The sequence below is a fragment of the Leptodactylus fuscus genome, chromosome 11 (genome assembly GCF_031893055.1).
Source record: "Leptodactylus fuscus isolate aLepFus1 chromosome 11, aLepFus1.hap2, whole genome shotgun sequence".
Classification (NCBI taxonomy): Eukaryota; Metazoa; Chordata; class Amphibia; order Anura; family Leptodactylidae; genus Leptodactylus; species Leptodactylus fuscus.
The window spans coordinates 51422078-51439906 of NC_134275.1; the positions used below are offsets into that span (position 1 = coordinate 51422078).

Here is a 17829-nt window from a genome sequence, read left to right on the forward strand (position 1 = left end):
TAGTAGTTATATTCTTGTACATAGGAGCAGAATTATAGTAGTTGTATTCTTGTAAATAGGAGCAGTATTATAGTAGTTGTATTCTTGTACATAGGAGCAGTATTATAGTAGTTGTATTCTTGTACATAGGAGCAGTATTATAGTAGTTGTATTCTTGTACATAGGAGCAGTATTATAGTAGTTGTATTCTTGTACATAGGAGCAGTATTATAGTAGTTGTATTCTTGTACATAGGAGCAGTATTATAGTAGTTGTATTCTTGTACATAGGAGCAGTATTATAGTAGTTATATTCTTGTACATAGGAGCAGTATTATAGTAGTTATATTCTTGTACATAGGAGCAGTATTATAGTAGTTATATTCTTGTACATAGGAGCAGTATTATAGTAGTTATATTCTTGTACATAGGAGCAGAATTATAGTAGTTGTATTCTTGTAAATAGGAGCAGTATTATAGTAGTTGTATTCTTGTACATAGGAGCAGTATTATAGTAGTTGTATTCTTGTACATAGGAGCAGTATTATAGTAGTTGTATTCTTGTACATAGGAGCAGTATTATAGTAGTTGTATTCTTGTACATAGGAGCAGTATTATAGTAGTTATATTCTTGTACATAGGAGCAGTATTATAGTAGTTATATTCTTGTACATAGGAGCAGTATTATAGTAGTTATATTCTTGTACATAGGAGCAGTATTATAGTAGTTATATTCTTGTACATAGGAGCAGTATTATAGTAGTTATATTCTTGTACATAGGAGCAGTATTATAGTAGTTATATTCTTGTACATAGGAGCAGTATTATAGTAGTTGTATTCTTGTACATAGGAGCAGTATTATAGTAGTTATATTCTTGTACATAGGAGCAGTATTATAGTAGTTATATTCTTGTACATAGGAGCAGTATTATAGTAGTTGTATTCTTGTACATAGGAGCAGTATTATAGTAGTTGTATTCTTGTACATAGGAGCAGTATTATAGTAGTTATATTCTTGTACATAGGAGCAGTATTATAGTAGTTATATTCTTGTACATAGGAGCAGTATTATAGTAGTTATATTCTTGTACATAGGAGCAGTATTATAGTAGTTATATTCTTGTACATAGGAGCAGTATTATAGTAGTTATATTCTTGTACATAGGAGCAGTATTATAGTAGATTTTATTAATTTTTATATGTTCTAATGAAATACAGAAGCAATTAGGGTAATATAATATTTCTAACGTTTTTCTTTGTCTCCGATTTTAGAAAAGATTTGAGTATTCACAGTCTTTGTGCAGTGACAAACACCGCAATAAATGTATTAATATTATTCATTTTGCCTTTAGCGGGACCGACTCACAAGTTTCAGGAAATCAGGGGTAAAAAAAGAAAAGCCGCTCATTCAGCATCCCACAGACTCGCAGGCAACCATAGCAGAATTCCCAGCTCCGCAACAACTTTTTGATGAGCGCTCCTTGAATCTGTCTGAGAAAGAAATCATGGATCTTTTTGAGAAGATGATGGTGAGTTTCCAAGATGTTTTTATGGGAATGCTGGAGTTTATATTGGATTATAATTTATTTTATTTTTTTTAAAGTTTTCAAAAACATTTTTAAAAATTGTTCTGTTAGGAGGGTTGGGTCTTCTGGGATACAATGCTCCTCTAAACAACATTTAGCTATGGGAAGTTGCTTACATGGACTTTGTATCAGGAGGCCCTACTGCCTTTTGAAAGCTCCCAACAATATAATAGAATGGCTAATAATAATAATAATAATAATAATAATATAATATGACCCTGCAGATTCTGTCAAAGTCTGCACTGCAAAGCTGAAAAACAAGTTGTAAAAAAACCAAAAAACGTAAATATGAATATTCCAAAAAAACAAAAACAAAAACAAGCTAATTTTCTGATCTATTCAGTGTATTTGTTCTTTATATGACTCTACTAAATAAAAACCTTAAAAGCAGAGTGTCCATGCCACAGATTTACTAAAGGGGTTTTCCATCCCCAAACTGATTGGATAGACCATCACTATGATCACAGAATACGTCATCAGTAGAGTTGAGTGAGTAGTGAAATATTCGAGATTCGTTTTGAGTAGAGCCTCAATATTCGACTACTCGATTGAATATTGAATCCTATTATAGTCTATGGGAAAAAATGTTCATTTCAGGGGAAACCACTATTCCACTAAAGGAGAGTCACGAAGTCCACGAGTAGCAGGAGGAGAGTGTTTAGGAGGAGCAAAGTGCAGTTAAAGCTCACAGACCCCATTATAGTCTATGGGGTTCGTGCGCTTTAACTGCACAGCGCTTGCAGTTGTGCTGATATTCCGTTCAGGGGGGAGTGGGGGGGACGACTCCTTTCGGACAGGGGGCAAGCGCTAATGTGAACTGGCCCTTGCTTGTCCTGCAGAACCAGCATTAATTGGCCGAATGCTATACACTGTATAGCATTTGGTAAATCCAACGCTGGTTCTGCACCAGGCTCGTTCTTGCTAGTCGGGAGAACATCTCTCCCCTTTCCCAGCAACTACTGCACCCAAAAACTCTGACCATTTTAATTTTTGAAATTTTCCAGTAGTTGCTGAATTTCCCCCCTCGGCTTATATTCGAGTCAATAAGTTTTCCCAGTTTTTTGTGGTAAAATTTCGAGCCTCGCTTATATTCAGGTCGGCTTATACTCGAGTATATACGGTACTTGAATGCTAATTATATGAACATGAAATTTACGGCTCGAATTGATGAATGCGTTCTTGAATTTTTGGACGTTATGGTTAGAAAAACAGAAGCTGGTATTTCTACCGAAATGTATCGAAAACCGACAGCGACGAACTCACTGTTACATTATAACAGCTTTCATGCCCAGTCCGTAAAAAAATCTATTCCTTACAGCCACTTCATATGTCTGAAAAGAATAGTGATATTACAACCTTTGAGAAATAGGCAGAACAATTAAAAAAGCGTTTAACACTCGGCAAATCAACGCTGGTTCTGAATCAAATCTTTTCTGCAAATAGCGATAGTATTCGAACGAGTACGAGTCTTTTGAATACCGTAGTATTCATTCGAATACCATCTCGATCGAATACTACTCGCTCATCTCTAGTCATCAGTATATGATCTATTGAGGTCTGACACCCAGACCCTACACAGATCAGCTGTTCTAGCCGCACCCAGGTGGTGAAAGCTGCTAGTTGGCAAAAATCCACAACACCGCTCCTATTGCTTGCTCTGTGCTCCTAAGAGGTCAGATACACACCTGTGCACCAGAATGGGAGTATCGGCCAGTTAGGGGGCATTCACACTTGTGCCCGGGGTCCGCCCTGTGCCATTCCACCAGGTTTCCATTCTCAGCCCTGAGAAACTGGACAGGAGATGGCTACATGATGGTCAGCTTTAAAACCCATTCATTTGAATGGGTTTTTTAAGATGACCACTGTTGTCTGCCTTCGGCCTCTCCATGGGGAAACCATTTTTTTCGGCCAGACACAAAGTCCTGCATGTCCGACTGTGTCTTGCTGAATAAACTGTTTCCACGCGGACTGGCCGCAGATGGACACTGGCAGTCACCTTTAAATATTCTTTAAATTATTCTTAATTTTTTTTTGTTAACCGATGCAAACGATTAATTCCAATTTATTTTGGTAGATAAATAGCAGTATTCTAGTGAGAGAGTCCTGGTAACAAAGATTGTGTGTGTCACCCTTGTGAGCGGCCGCTGGTGACACTCGGGCTCATCTCTACTATACAATGGCGTTCATGTCCCTGTTATTACAAAAGAGTCACTTATAATAAAACAACTAATTATAGTGAAACTTTTCTGTATGTAAATGGCTGCTAAACCATCATCATAAATTCCATTATCGCCGCACGTTCCACAATAAATCATGAAGTTATTAAAAAGCGAGTAATTGATATTCCTTGTATCCACGATCATTTACATCAGATTCCCATTCAGAGCCCTGAGTGCAGATACAGGAGAATTCCCACTCATTATTATAACTCCATTATTTGCTTATAATTGGCTTCATTATTTCTTCCACTTTCTTCATCTTCAGTCTTAGTCTTCTCCTTTGATTCCGTTTCTAATATCTCCTCATTTCTCAGAGTCTCTGTTCTATTTCATTATTTCACTGTCTCTGCTTCCTTTTCTTCTTTGTACCTTTCTTCCTTCTTCCATTTCTCTTTCTTCTTTTGTCCACTCTTCCTCCTTTCCCTTTTCTTACATTTTCTTCCTCTTCCTTCTTTTTTTCCTTCTTTTTTCTTTTAATCCTTGCTTTCATTTTTTTTTCGTTTTTCTTCCACTCATTTTCTTCTTTCTTCTTTTTGTTTCCTTACTTCTTTCCTCTTTCTCATTGCTTAATTTTTCCCTCTTTCTTCCATTCTTCCCCTACTCTTCTGTTCTTCCTCCCTTTCTCCCTCTTTTCCACCTTCTCTTCCTTTGCTTCCCTATCCATCCTTCCTTCCATCTGCACTAGTCCTGTCCTTCCTTCCATCTGCACTACTCCTGTCCTTCCTTCCTTCCTCCCTCCCTCCCTCCCTCCCTCCCTCCCTCCCTCCCTCCCTCCCTTCCTCCCTCCCTTCCTTCCTCCCTCCCTTCCTTTCTTCCTTCCTTCCTCCCTTCCTTCCTCCCTCGCTTCCTTCCTTCTTTTTTTTTTTTTGTCCATCCTTTCATTACTTCCTTCCCCACTTTCTCCCATCTCTTTTCCTTCCTCCCTACTTCCATTATTCTTCCTTTTGGCCTGCTCACTCTGTCCCCCTTTTCCTAATGTGTTCCTTATTTTTTTTTTTTTTTTAATGTATTCTCTTCTTTCCTCCCTTCCTTTTTTCCCCCTCTTCTTCCTTCCTCTTCCATCATCTACCTCACAATCTTCCTTCCCCTGGTCTTACCTCTTCTAGATTCACCAGCTTCCTCTCCCTTCTCATCCGTCGTCCTCATTTTTCCCTCCTTTCTTCTTGTTCCTGCTATTCCTTATTTTTCCTTTTCTTTTCAGGACTTTTCTCCATTTTTCCTTTCCCTTTCTTCTTTTCACCTTTTCATTATCTCAGCCCCGGCCCATTGTTCTCCATTCTCCTGTACATCTTCTCTTGTTTTTTACTTTTTCACATCTTCTCCTTTCATACATCCCTTATTTTTTTTATATTCTTCCTCCTCTTCCTCCTTCTTCCTCTTCTTCCTATTCCTCCTCCTCCTTCTTCCTCTTCCTCCTCCTCTTCCTCTTCCTCCTCCTCTTCCTCTCTTTGTCTCTCACCATCTTCCAATTGTTCTTCTTGTCTTCTGGCCATTATTTTCTTCACCCAGGAAGAACAGCTATAAGAGTTTCATAAGCAATGCCTTGGCCCTCTCCTTACTCTTTGTATATTTTTACTTTCCCCAGTCTTCTTTCTCCCTCATCTCCTCCTTGTCTTTGTATGTCTTCTCCTCCATTGAGATTCTTACGTTCATTAGAAGGTTCTACTGTAGCATTAGATCCACCATCTTCATGCAAGTGTCGCCTGGCCATCACCACTCTCTGCACTTTGCCTCCATATTGTTCCATCTCTCCCTTGTACATGTAGATCTGGCATCTGGTGGACGGTAGCACGGCTTCCATCCTGTCACACAACACAATGAGGTTTAATACATTACACATTAGAGGAGGTCATTATGTGATTAGTTTGGGGCTATAATTTCCTAAGCGATTTTATGATCCTAAAAGTGTGATCTTTTGTTTTTTTCACAGCCCTACACTTAGTCTGAATAGATGGAGTCAGATCCTATTAACAAAGAACAAAAGCGCGGCTAAATATATCTCCTAATGCAGCGATAAGTGTAAATAGATGGAAGATATTAGATACAATTAAAACAAATTATAAAACATTTTCCTCGCTCTTAAACAGGCGTGCACAAACAATAACATAATTGGCATTTTTCCATTCCGCCTGTTTACTCCGAGCTCCAGCAATGCCTATTATTCATGAGCTAGTGTTACTGAGCCCTGCAATATATTCTGGGAAACATCGTACAAACTGTTATGTGGGATGTGTAACAAAAAACAAAAATAAGAAGGTTGAAACCTAGTTGTAGATGCCTACGAGGCGAATGCACCATACGACTACTAGGCAGGATAGATGTGGCTGTGACCAGTCATTTCTGGTCTGGAAATTTTCGGTGACTTTTTTTTTTCCCTTTGCTTCAGTCTCCATGTCTTAAGATTTCTCCAGGTCTTGCCAACCATTGCCATCTTGGCTACTGAAGTTCTTCTGGTGTAGACTGATGGTTACTGTTGGTGGACCTTTCCATCATTGAGGTGGCTATTTCTCACTTTAGACCATTCCTTGGGCTCTGCTTAACTCTGGCAGTACTTTTGGACATCTTCTTTACCATTACATATCCACAGTGCCAGTGGGTCTCTGGTGGGTTTCTACCAATGGGACCCTCACTGATTACAAGAGCGGCCCCTTTCTCCTTTTTGAATGCATTCATGCATTCACTCATTGTCTATGTGGCTAATGAAGGATGAACGCTGTTCTTGGGCAGTTCTTCCATACACTTGAGGGACATGACGCTTATCCTGTGGTTAATGGTGTAGCGCTGTAAGTCGGCATCCACTAGTGCACTGCATCTCCCAGCAAACTTGGCCACCAAGTTCACTTTTGTACACTCTGCCCAGTCTCTGTTCCTCCCCAGTACTATGCATGTGCCCCTCCTGATTCTGCTGCTTGGTCTGCCCTTGGCGAGCTTGTGTACTTCTTTCCTGTTCTGCAAAAGGGCATTGTGCTTGCCAGTAATGCTTCCCCAGCCTATCTCTGTCAATTTGCAAGTATAGAGTCTGCTTCATCTGCCACGCCCTGACTGAGCAAAGGGTCCTAGTTCTCTAGAATCCTGCAGTTGTGTATCTGTGTGCTATTGATTTACTTTGTGTGACCCTAGCTTATGATCCTGACTTTGTTCCCTGTCTACATCTTTCTGATTATTGCTGACCAGCCTGTTATTGACCACCTCACCTGTGCTGCCAGCCCTGACCCTAGACTGTATTCCTACTTTGCTTTTGCCTGATCTTGGTGCACCATAGTCCATGATTTGCTTGGTCAGTTGTCACCAACATCAAGGTGGAGCAACCTGTATCAAAGTTCAGATTTAAAGGGTGAACTTAAAAGTAGCCAAACCACTTTGATGAGCGAGTCCACTACTCATTGTGTTATAGTTGGGATGGTTGGACAACCCCCTTTAACTTTTCTCAAGTTAAATAATTGAGTCCATAAGATAACCCATCTCTTGAATCCTTTCCTTGGCCATATTGTTGGCCAAGGTTCCCACCAGTCCATAGTCCAACGGTTTGCAGCTGATCATAGTCACACCACCATGGCTCCATCATCCTGCTACAGCAATCTCCAAATGTTGTAATACTACAATTCACAGCATGGCTTCTCAAGTCCTGCTAAGAGTTGTAATTGCAAATAAGAAATTACAGGTCGGAGACCACTGGGACCAAATTGGATCGGAGGCAGTCCTTAGCTAAACCCTAGTTTTGGCCCCAGGAGCCCACAGATGGATTATCACATCAATGCACCTATTTATTTTATTTTTTTCGTCTTGATTGAAAACTTTACATAAAGTTGATTCGTTCAGCAATTTCCCTCCAGATGTAGCCTGACAAGCAAGTGCCGCAGGCAAACAGTGGACGCACGCAGGGACGATCAGAAGACGTGTGGATTTCATGTAAACTCGACAGTCACGTCTCCTGCTGTCCCACTGAGCGTCATGTCACATCACCGTGCGTCATGATCGGCTTACGTGAAATTCCGCACAATATGCTACGACGGTGACACATTCTCGACCCAGTGAGCATGCCGGCGTGTTTCTTCTAACAGATGTGACAAGAGTCTCACCAAGATGCAGCCGGGAGAGGGAATTTATCTCTGTAGAGTTCTCCAGATCTCACTATGTTCCACTAACAGGCTCATGTGGGAGATGGCCGACCCCGTGCTTATATTAATATTTATTATTAGAGCCATACTCGCAAGGCATTGTGGGAAATGAGCGATAACTGAGCGGTTACCATGTGCACAACACACCCCAGAGCTCCGCTGATACACTGTAACATCCCTACTGCTGACTCTATAGACTGTGTGTGCCCTTATGTACTGTATGGGGGCAGAGAAAAGGAGTCTTCTGCTTCTTTAGTCATGTATGTGATATACAATGTCATAGATATACAATATTATATCATTCACACAATACTGTCATCATCCTAGTACCCTATAGAGCCCATGTTGGATATGGATACAAAGTTCTGATCCCCCTTTATCCCAGATCCAAAGTAAACCTCAAGGTTTTTTACTTCTTGGGACATACATCCTTCCAGTTCTCCCCTATAAGCTTTGTCTGTGTTGGCTCTGAAGGCTGCAGTAATGGGAGCTCCGCTGGTGGGCTATGCATCTGCTGGGGCCTATCGGTGCAGGATGTTGTATATATTAGCGTCTTCTTCAAGGCAAAGATTAAGCTATACTGTACACCCTGGGACGGAGCAGATGTATCAGGGCGATGAGTATGTGGTCCCTATAGAGTCAGAACTGAAGACCTAAATACATGATGTGCCTGGTATATACTGATGTCTTTCATGTGATCTTTTATTTATAGGAAGATATGAATCTGAATGAGGAAAAAAAGGCGCCGCTGCGGCAGAAAGATCTGGCACGGAAGCACGAGATGGTGGTCCAGTACATATCTGCTACTGCCAAATCGGTAGGTTGTCTCCTTAAATTAGTCTTGGTGGACAGAGTCTGGTAATGACTTTACATATTGCTCTCTGTGCTAACATTGAGGTGTGAGATAGAAGACGCCTCATGTCTCCAATCATGTAGATTGTGCCTAAATATGTCCTCCTTAAGGAAATGTACACCATACTGCACACGACTAATGTACCTGCATTGATGTATCAGTTTATTGCAGTTTTGCTTTTATTCTATTGTTTCATTGTTGCCATTTCCTCTCATGAGCTCCCGAGTCTTGTCCACCATAATTCCCCTATAATTCCTTGGCCTGTGAATGAATGGTCTCATTATAATGTAGCCGCCGTCTCGCCGCTCCTCCGCCATCTGTGACACTTTCATAATGTGAAACCAATAAGACTCCAAAGTCCAGAGTTTATCCATTGGGCTCCGCTGCAGAAATTTCCCAGTTTATCAAACAAAGTGCGGCGACTGCTGAAGGTACCTGTGTAAGGATCTGCAGATGGCGACCCCTTCACTATTTAATACCGCACTTTGTGCACATGGCGGCTCCCGCTCCTTATTGCAAAGTGTAATTCTGTGTAACCCACGCTAAACATCTATGCATCAAAAGTTCTGCAACTTTCTAATAAAGTTTTTGTGTTGATCTTTTGTTTCTTTTTACTGTTTTCAAGATCTCTGCTTGCTGCCAGTGAATGTAATTAGTGCGGTGTAATACTTTGGGTATAGCGGATCATTCTGGCCAATATGGTGGTCCAATATTTTCCGTAGCTGTCATTCATTTGAGGAATTACCTCCCCCCCGTCCCCCCCAATATATGTAGATGATTGGCTTTTGATTGACTATTGTCACATGCTTCGGTGGCTTTACTCCTTTAAGAATAGAAGGATCAGGCATGCTGAGATCCAACATGCCTGATCCTTCTCCTTTGGATCTCTACTATTGTGGGAGAGTCGCTAAAGAAACAATGTTTCCTTTCACTTACAACAAGCAGATATATTGAAAATATAGAGGAGATGAAAGACAAAATATATATCATGAGGTTATTGAAGTTTATTATGTGTTATTAGTATGGCTAAACCCAATAAATGTCTGGAGTCTAGAACCGAGTCTTGCTAGATGTTTGCCATAGTCTGGCTCATCATGGGGCAGATAATGGGACGAGATATCGGCTCATGAAAAATTCTCCCCACCAAACTATTAATCCTATGGAATGGGATTCATCTTGTGGGAAATATTGTCATCCTATTACATCTATGGCCAACCAAACCAGTCCCTCACCCTATTAACTATTATAACCTTAATCCTATTATACAACCAGCTAAACACTTAACCAACCATCCAAAGATCAGCCACATTACGTAACAGCTATACGATCACATTGACCAACCTGATATTAACCACACAACCAGCCATACAGTGAACCAACTAAACAATCAACTACGTAATGAGCCAACCAACTGCACAACCTAATAAACCATACGGTCAACCACACAAGCAACTAATTATGCAAACTACCACACAACCAATCAACCAACGATAAATCAGCCACACAACCAAGCAACTACTCAGCCAATCACGCAACTCATCATCCATGCAATTACCCAACCATACAATTGCATAATGTGACAACTGAACAACGACAGACACAACCAGTCCTCTACATAACCAACCACACAACCTATTAGTCAACTAACCAATGACCCAACCTACCAACTAAACAACCACCAACATGACCTACTGAATAACCAAACATCCCACAACCTATTAGGCAGACTACTAACCAACCACACAACCTGACATCTAACACAACCAATTGAATAGCCAACTAATCAACCACAACCTGCCAAGTGGACAACCACTAACACAGCCACTCAACTATATAACCAAACATACAACCTATCAACCAAACATAACTCAAGCACACAACCAAGCAACTACTTAGTCAAACATGCAACTCATCAACCATGCAATTTACCACCCATACAATCTCACAATGTGCCAACTGAACAACCCCCTGACACAACCAACCATCTACATAACCAACCACATAACTTATTAGACAGTCAACTAACTAATGACACAACCTACCAACTAAACAACCACCAACAAGACAAACTACATAACCAAACATCCAACAACCTATTAGGTAGACGGCTAACCAACCATACAACTTGACACCTAACACAACCAATTAACAATAAAACCAACCATACAACGTGATAACTAAACAACCAACTATAGAATCGACTACACACCCAGCCACCCAACCTATCAGGCAGCCAAATAACCAACTACAACTTGACGACTACTTGACCTCTGACACAAATAAAGAGCCAACTATTCAACCACAACCTGCCAAGTGGATGTCCACCGACACAACCAACCAACAACATAAGCAACCACACAACCTGACAACTAAACAAACACCTGCAAAACCAAGCAGATACCCAACCTGTCAAGCAGCCAACTAACCAACCACAACTTGACAACTACTTAACCTCTGACACAAATAGTCAACCTGCCAAGTGGACATCCACCAACACAACCAATCACAACCACAACACAAGCAACCTCACAACATGACAACTAAACAACCACCTACACAATCAAGCACATAACCAACCACCCAACCCCCTGATCAATCCCTCAAGAAATACCAGCCTTAACCCTCAGATTGTGTGCCAGCTGTCCCCGGCATTGTCTCTGGTGTCACATTCAGCCTCCATCTTGGTCCAGTAAGCAGACAAGCCGGTAACACGAGAGCCCGGGATAACAGAGAATCCTTCATTTCTACACAAACCCCTTCCAGTGACCACAGGCAAAAATCTGTTCCAGCTGATAAGAAGAAAAAAAACAAATTGTGAGAGCGGTGGCGGCGGCGAGCGTCATCCTCCGGAGCGTTTGTTGAAGGTTTTATTAAGGCCTTGCAATTAATCCGTTATCTGGTTTATTTCTATATTTATTTGCCTGTTTGTTCCTGGCAGCCCAGAAAGCGCCGACCCCTGGGGTTAGGTACAATGTGTTGGGTTTTCTTCTCTCGTTCAGTTACCTACGGGCAAAAGATTAGTAATTCTGTGAAATGAAGACTCCTCGCTGGATGAAGATAAAGCAGAGTGTGAATAGTAATGTAACATCAGGTTAATGGGCAGAGATAACTGGTGTCTTCTTTTTGCCAGTGCGCTCTTCAGGCTCTGCTATGTCATGTGTATGTAGGGCTGGCACATACAATAGGTTGGCGTGTGGCCGTGCTGAAGGCATGATGGGCATGGCTTGTCCTCTCGCACCTGCTGTACAGCTCTGCTGGATCATGGTATCAATAATATCGATAGCAGATACCTTCTAGGTCTTCCAGGTGTAGCGGTCACGACTTTGTCATTGCACTTGTTTCTCATTTATAAAACCATATACCACAATATCACAGAATAAAATATGTGGTTAGGGACTAACTTACTGCGATGAGTTGTGATGATGCTCAGAAGATAACAGCTCACTGACAAATTCAGCTCTGCTACATCTTTGGCCACCATGTAATGCTTTTATGTGTATTCAGTGAATACGCAGCAGTTGCTTTTCTTAGCAATTACATGGGTGTTATAAGGAATCCAGGAGGACCCCATGTCATAAGGTCATTATTGGGGTTACTTGTCATATAGGAAGTGGTGGAGCCAAGTGCCCAGTCCCATGGACGGATTTGACTGGTTAATGTGGTGTAAATCGGGGACCTTGAAGAACCCCCAATGTCCTCCATACTGTATCCTCCCACATGATCACCCCATGTCCTCCATACTATATGATCCCCATGATGACCCCATGTCCTCCATACTGTATTGCTCTACAATGATCACCCTTTATGTTACATATATTATGACTCCTCATCACTCCCCCGTGTCCTTCATACTGTATTGCCCCCCCACTCACTCTATGCCCTACCTATAGAATTACCCTCAGTGATCACCCCGTCCTCCATACTGCATCATCCCCAATGATCACTGAATATTCTCTATACTGTATGATCCCCAGTGATCAACCCATGACCTGCATACTGTATGATCCCCATGATGACCCCATGTCCTCCATATTGTATTGCTCTACAATGATCACCATTTATCTTACATATAGTATTACTCTCCCGTGTCCTTCATTCTGTATTGCACCCCCCAATCACCCTATGCCCTACCTATAGTGATTACCCCATGTCCTCCATACAGTATCATCCTCAATGATCACCAAATGTTCTCTATACTGTATGATCCTCACACGGCCTCCCAATTATTACCCAATGTTCTCCATATTGTATTACCCCATTATCACTCTGTCGTGTAGCATCACCCCATGTCCTCCATGCTGTCATTTCCAATGATCACCCCATGTCCTCCATACTGTATAATCGCCAATGATCACTGAGTGTTCTCTGTACTGTATGATCCCCAGTAGAGATGAGCGAACACTGTTCAGATCAGCCGATCCGAACAGCACGCTCCCATAGAAATGAATGGAAGCACCTGTGATGCCGGCCGGCGTCTATGGGAGCGTGCTGTTCAGATTGGCTGATCTGAACAGTGTTCGCTCATCTCTAATCCCCAGTCATCACCCCATGACCTCCATACTGTATCATCCCCAACAATCACCCAATGTTCTCCATATTGTATCACCCCTAATCATCACTCTCTGCCCTACATATAGTATCACCCCATGTCCTCCATACTGTATCATCCCCAATGATCACGCAATGTTGTCCATATTGTATTACCCTATTATCACCCTATGTCCTATAGTATCCCCCCATGTCCTCCATACTGTATGATCCCCAGTGATCACCCCATGTCTTCCATACTGTATCACCCCCCCCCCCCCCCGATCATCACTCTATGCCCTACATATAATATTACCCCATGTCTTACATACCATACCACATATTATTAGCAATCAACCTCATTGTTCCTCTCTTCCCATTATTGTAATGATCTTATTTTGGTAACAAATTACTTTATTAATAAAACCTATCATTGGTAACAGTTGTTTTTAACCGTTTGCACACCTGACAGGACTGCTATTGTCTGGTGTTATCAGCCACTCACTCCTGCTTGTTGGTTTTGCTGCGACTATTTGCCTGTGAATAACGGTCCGTCCTGTCTGTATATTGCATGTCCGCCTCCATCTTGACTGTGTGTTTACCGCCCACGTGATACGGCATGGGCCTGCAATGATTTGTGTTTCTTGATGATAATTTTGTGTATAAAGCAGTAACCACTAGAATTAACTATGAGTAAGGCGAAATTCACACGCGGCGCTTCTGGCCCCAATCGCATATGATTATTACCTGTTTGATTGATAGTATAAAGCTATGATTTATTTGTATCTAATGCACACTTTGTTGCCATAAATTGCATTCGGTTTCTAGTGGTCACCATTATAATCTATGGGACATGCATATTCAAAGGATTGGTCACAGAAGCCGTAGTGTGTAAACGCAGCCGTACTGTAGATTGCAGCGACCTGCCGGAATGTGCTACTAACTGTGCTGTCTTTATTCTCTCCACTCTAATCCCTCTCTCCGCTGACCCTGCATGCAGATAACTGGGAGTAAAGCCTTGGTGAGTAATGACACATTCATTCTATTACTGTCATGATGGGGAGTCTGTCAGCAGAATTGGGGTATCACCGCAGCCCCGCGGACAAATGGGTTAGAAACACTGGTGATTTCCCCTCGTCTCCATTGGATTCAGGCAACCCTAACCCATCTATCTGGGGGCTGGGGTGATCCGCCGATTCCGGTGATAGACTCCCTTTAATTCATGTTGGCAATGCTGCCCTATGGGCGAGATGTCTCTGTTGTCCGGTCTCCATCCTAAACGAAGTCTGCAGTCCAAGCAACCTCACAAAGGTTTTCTGATATAATGCAAATTATGCTGAGAAGTTCTACAATATCCTAATAAAGGTAACGAGATTCCTCCAAATCGTTAAAGAATAAAGTGTAAAGGATACGACTTTCCTTGCCCAAAAGCAAGCTACGATCTTAATGGTTAGGAATAGAAACAGATGTGGGTCTCCAAACTGCGAGCTCTTGGGGTATGTTGGGAGTAGTAGTAGTATATTAGAGAGTTGCAGATGTTTTCCCTTCCTATATTATATATGGGGAGGGGATGAGTCTATAGGATTAGCAACCTCCTATATAGTAGATTGACCCCTATGTTTACAATCATTGGCCAAGGCTGTCGTGTATGTTAGATATTATATACATACAGTATATAATACATTATATACATTAGTCCATAGGGTCAGTCACTGGATGATGATGATATGCTGCCTTAATCAATACGTGTCCTATTGAGAATGAGTTGGTCCACCTACTGGCCAGAGGTGGTATAGCAGCCCCTATAGTAATATATGTTAATATGAATCTCCTGCAACAATGTATCATTTTCATCAATGTTATTCTATAGGCTGACTACCTAAATACTGTGCTCTCAATACAGGACTTTACATTGATAGGAACTGTTCCTAATTATATCTCTGAGGACTTTTCTGTGCCACTTCACAAAAATGGAAACCAATGAAATTTCACTCTATAATCACTGAGATTGTGTCCTGGTTATGTTTTATCCAAACATGTCAGCATTGTATGTTGATGTAAGTACTACAAGTACCAGGATGACTAGGCAGGCTTTTTCTGCATTTGTTATGATGTCATACTGGGTTAGGTCTGTAGACAGTCATGTGCAAAAGTTTTAGGCAGGTGTGTGAAAAAATGCTTCAAAGTAAGAACGCTTTCTAAAATAGGATTAATTGTTTAAATAGGTTAATTAACACAATGAAGTGAATGAAGGAAAGAGAAATCCCAGAACTATCACAACACATGACACATATACCTGGTGACACTGAGTGGGTCAGTCAGTCTGCAGGATCAATACATGTCGTTCCCTCCGCAGCCGACCATCAAACCTTAACTAGAAAACATGTCCCTGTTGTACGGCCCTGTGGTATAGGTTGGCGCTATAGAATGAATCACAGGGCTCCTGCTATAGATCTTCAATAGCAGTTATATTAAGAGTCTTCTAACTGGATCCCGGTTATCATCAGGGGCAATAGATAAGGGGTCCATAGAGGAGTTACTTAGGGGGCACCTGTGCTCAGGATCAGTACTGAGATAGAGGGGACATCACTACCCCACCCCTACCTCAATTACCTCTTGTGCACTATGTCATACAGGCTGGGTTACACAGGCAGAGGGTCCATCTCTCTAGTCGTCTAGCTGAATAAAGTGATAAATCCCCCCCCCCTTTATTGTCCTTATCTAAGAAAAGGTCTGCATATAACCACTACAGGATGTGACTGTGCCTCCAGCTCCTCTGTATATTGTGTCTGCACCCAACTGGTAAAGACATAGAGGTGGAGCCTTGTACAGAGAGCTCTCCCAGCCAATCAGCATAGGGGGAGTGTTCCTAGTAAATGCTGATTGGCTGACTGATCTCCATATAACGCTCCTCCTCCTCGGAGTCCTTTCGTCCTTGATGCGCCTCTTATGACCCAGTCTCTAGAAGTTGTCACTATTATCTATATATCCCAAGGAATAACAGTATGGGGGCCCTCTGTCCGATACAAGCAGATCAGTACTATATTAGAGTATAGCTCCAGGGACCCCGAAGCTTCCCGCTATGTCTCTGGCATGTATGCTATATGTACAGTCCAAAGGGAGGGGACAGGATCTCTATTCTATCTGTATTGCCTTGGCCCTTGGAGAGGTATGCCGTGATGTCAGCCGGGGCCCATGCAATGTACTGTCACCTCCTATGATAATACTGTGGGTGATTTTTAAGTATTGCATGGTATCAGTGTCTGTTCGTCAATGGATTAGTGTTTGCAATCTTCAATACCACTGACCACCAGCAGGGGGAGACAGATACTGTCCTATGGCTGGGATTCACATTTCGCTCTGGATAGGTCCCTTCTGTTTGATATATATATATATATATATATATATATATATATATATATATATATTATTTTCATACTTTGATATCATTTACATATTTATAGATTTGGCCATGGTAAGAATAGTAAACCTCAGACACTGCCTATGGAGGCGCCATGGTGTAGGATCTATAGGTGACCTGTTCTGTATTCACTGCACTGTCCTCTAACAGGCCTTCATGTGATGAAGTAGCGGAGGACCCTATAGACAGGCAAGTTCCTATAGGGAGGGGCAGTAATGTCATTGTATCTCCAGCATTCTGACAACTGTGTAAGTGGCGGCACAATCTGCAGAACCATGGGGCGCTGTATACAGCCATACAGGGAGCTGACCCATCACATGTTAGTACAGATCAGGAGTTATTAAACTTCCCTCTATTACATTTTTATTGGTAACTAATTTAGGGGTATAAAACCTGGAATCAATAAAAATGACTTGTCAAGGCACCCTCTGTGGTGGAGGTAGTTGGAGAACCCCATAGTGGAGGTAGTCAGGGAGCCCCCCATAATGGAGGTAGTCAGCCCCCCATAATGGAGGTAGTCAGGGAGCCCCTGTAATGGTGGTAGTCAGGGAGCCCCTGTAATGGAGGTAGTCAGGGAGCCCCCCATAATGGAGGTAGTCAGCCCCCCATAATGGAGGTAGTCAGGGAGCCCCTGTAATGGAGGTAGTCAGGGAGCCCCCCATAATGGAGGTAGTCAGGGAGCCCCCCATAATGGAGGTAGTCAGCCCCCCATAATGGAGGTAGTCAGGGAGCCCCTGTAATGGTGGTAGTCAGGGAGCCCCCCCGTAATGGAGGTAGTCAGCCCCCCATAATGGAGGTAGTCAGGGAGCCCCGTAATGGAGGTAGTCAGGGAGCCCCCCATAATGGAGGTAGTCAGGGAGCCCCCCATAATGGAGGTAGTCAGCCCCCCATAATGGAGGTAGTCAGGGAGCCCCTGTAATGGTGGTAGTCAGGGAGCCCCCCCCGTAATGGAGGTAGTCAGAGAAACCCTCATAATGGAGGTAGTCAGGGATCCCCTGTGATGAAGGTAGTAAGGGATCCCCCCCATAATGGAGGTAGTCAGAGAAACCATCCCCTCCCATAAAAGAAGTAGTCAGAGCACTCTCCTGTAATGGAGGCAGTCGGAGCTCCCTTGTATATCTGAATG

General features: G+C 42.3%; 1 protein-coding gene across 2 annotated transcripts in view; it reads left to right on the top strand.

Moving 5' to 3' along the window:
* The window catches only part of DIAPH2 (diaphanous related formin 2), an 824584-nt gene that overhangs the window by 55826 nt on the left and 750929 nt on the right, over window positions 1–17829 (top strand). For both annotated transcript variants that reach the window (XM_075260108.1, XM_075260109.1), the window contains 3 exons: window positions 1332–1508; window positions 8615–8719; window positions 14283–14303. In XM_075260108.1, the coding sequence (XP_075116209.1) occupies window positions 1332–1508; window positions 8615–8719; window positions 14283–14303 (303 nt within the window). The remainder of the gene's footprint in view (window positions 1–1331; window positions 1509–8614; window positions 8720–14282; window positions 14304–17829) is intronic.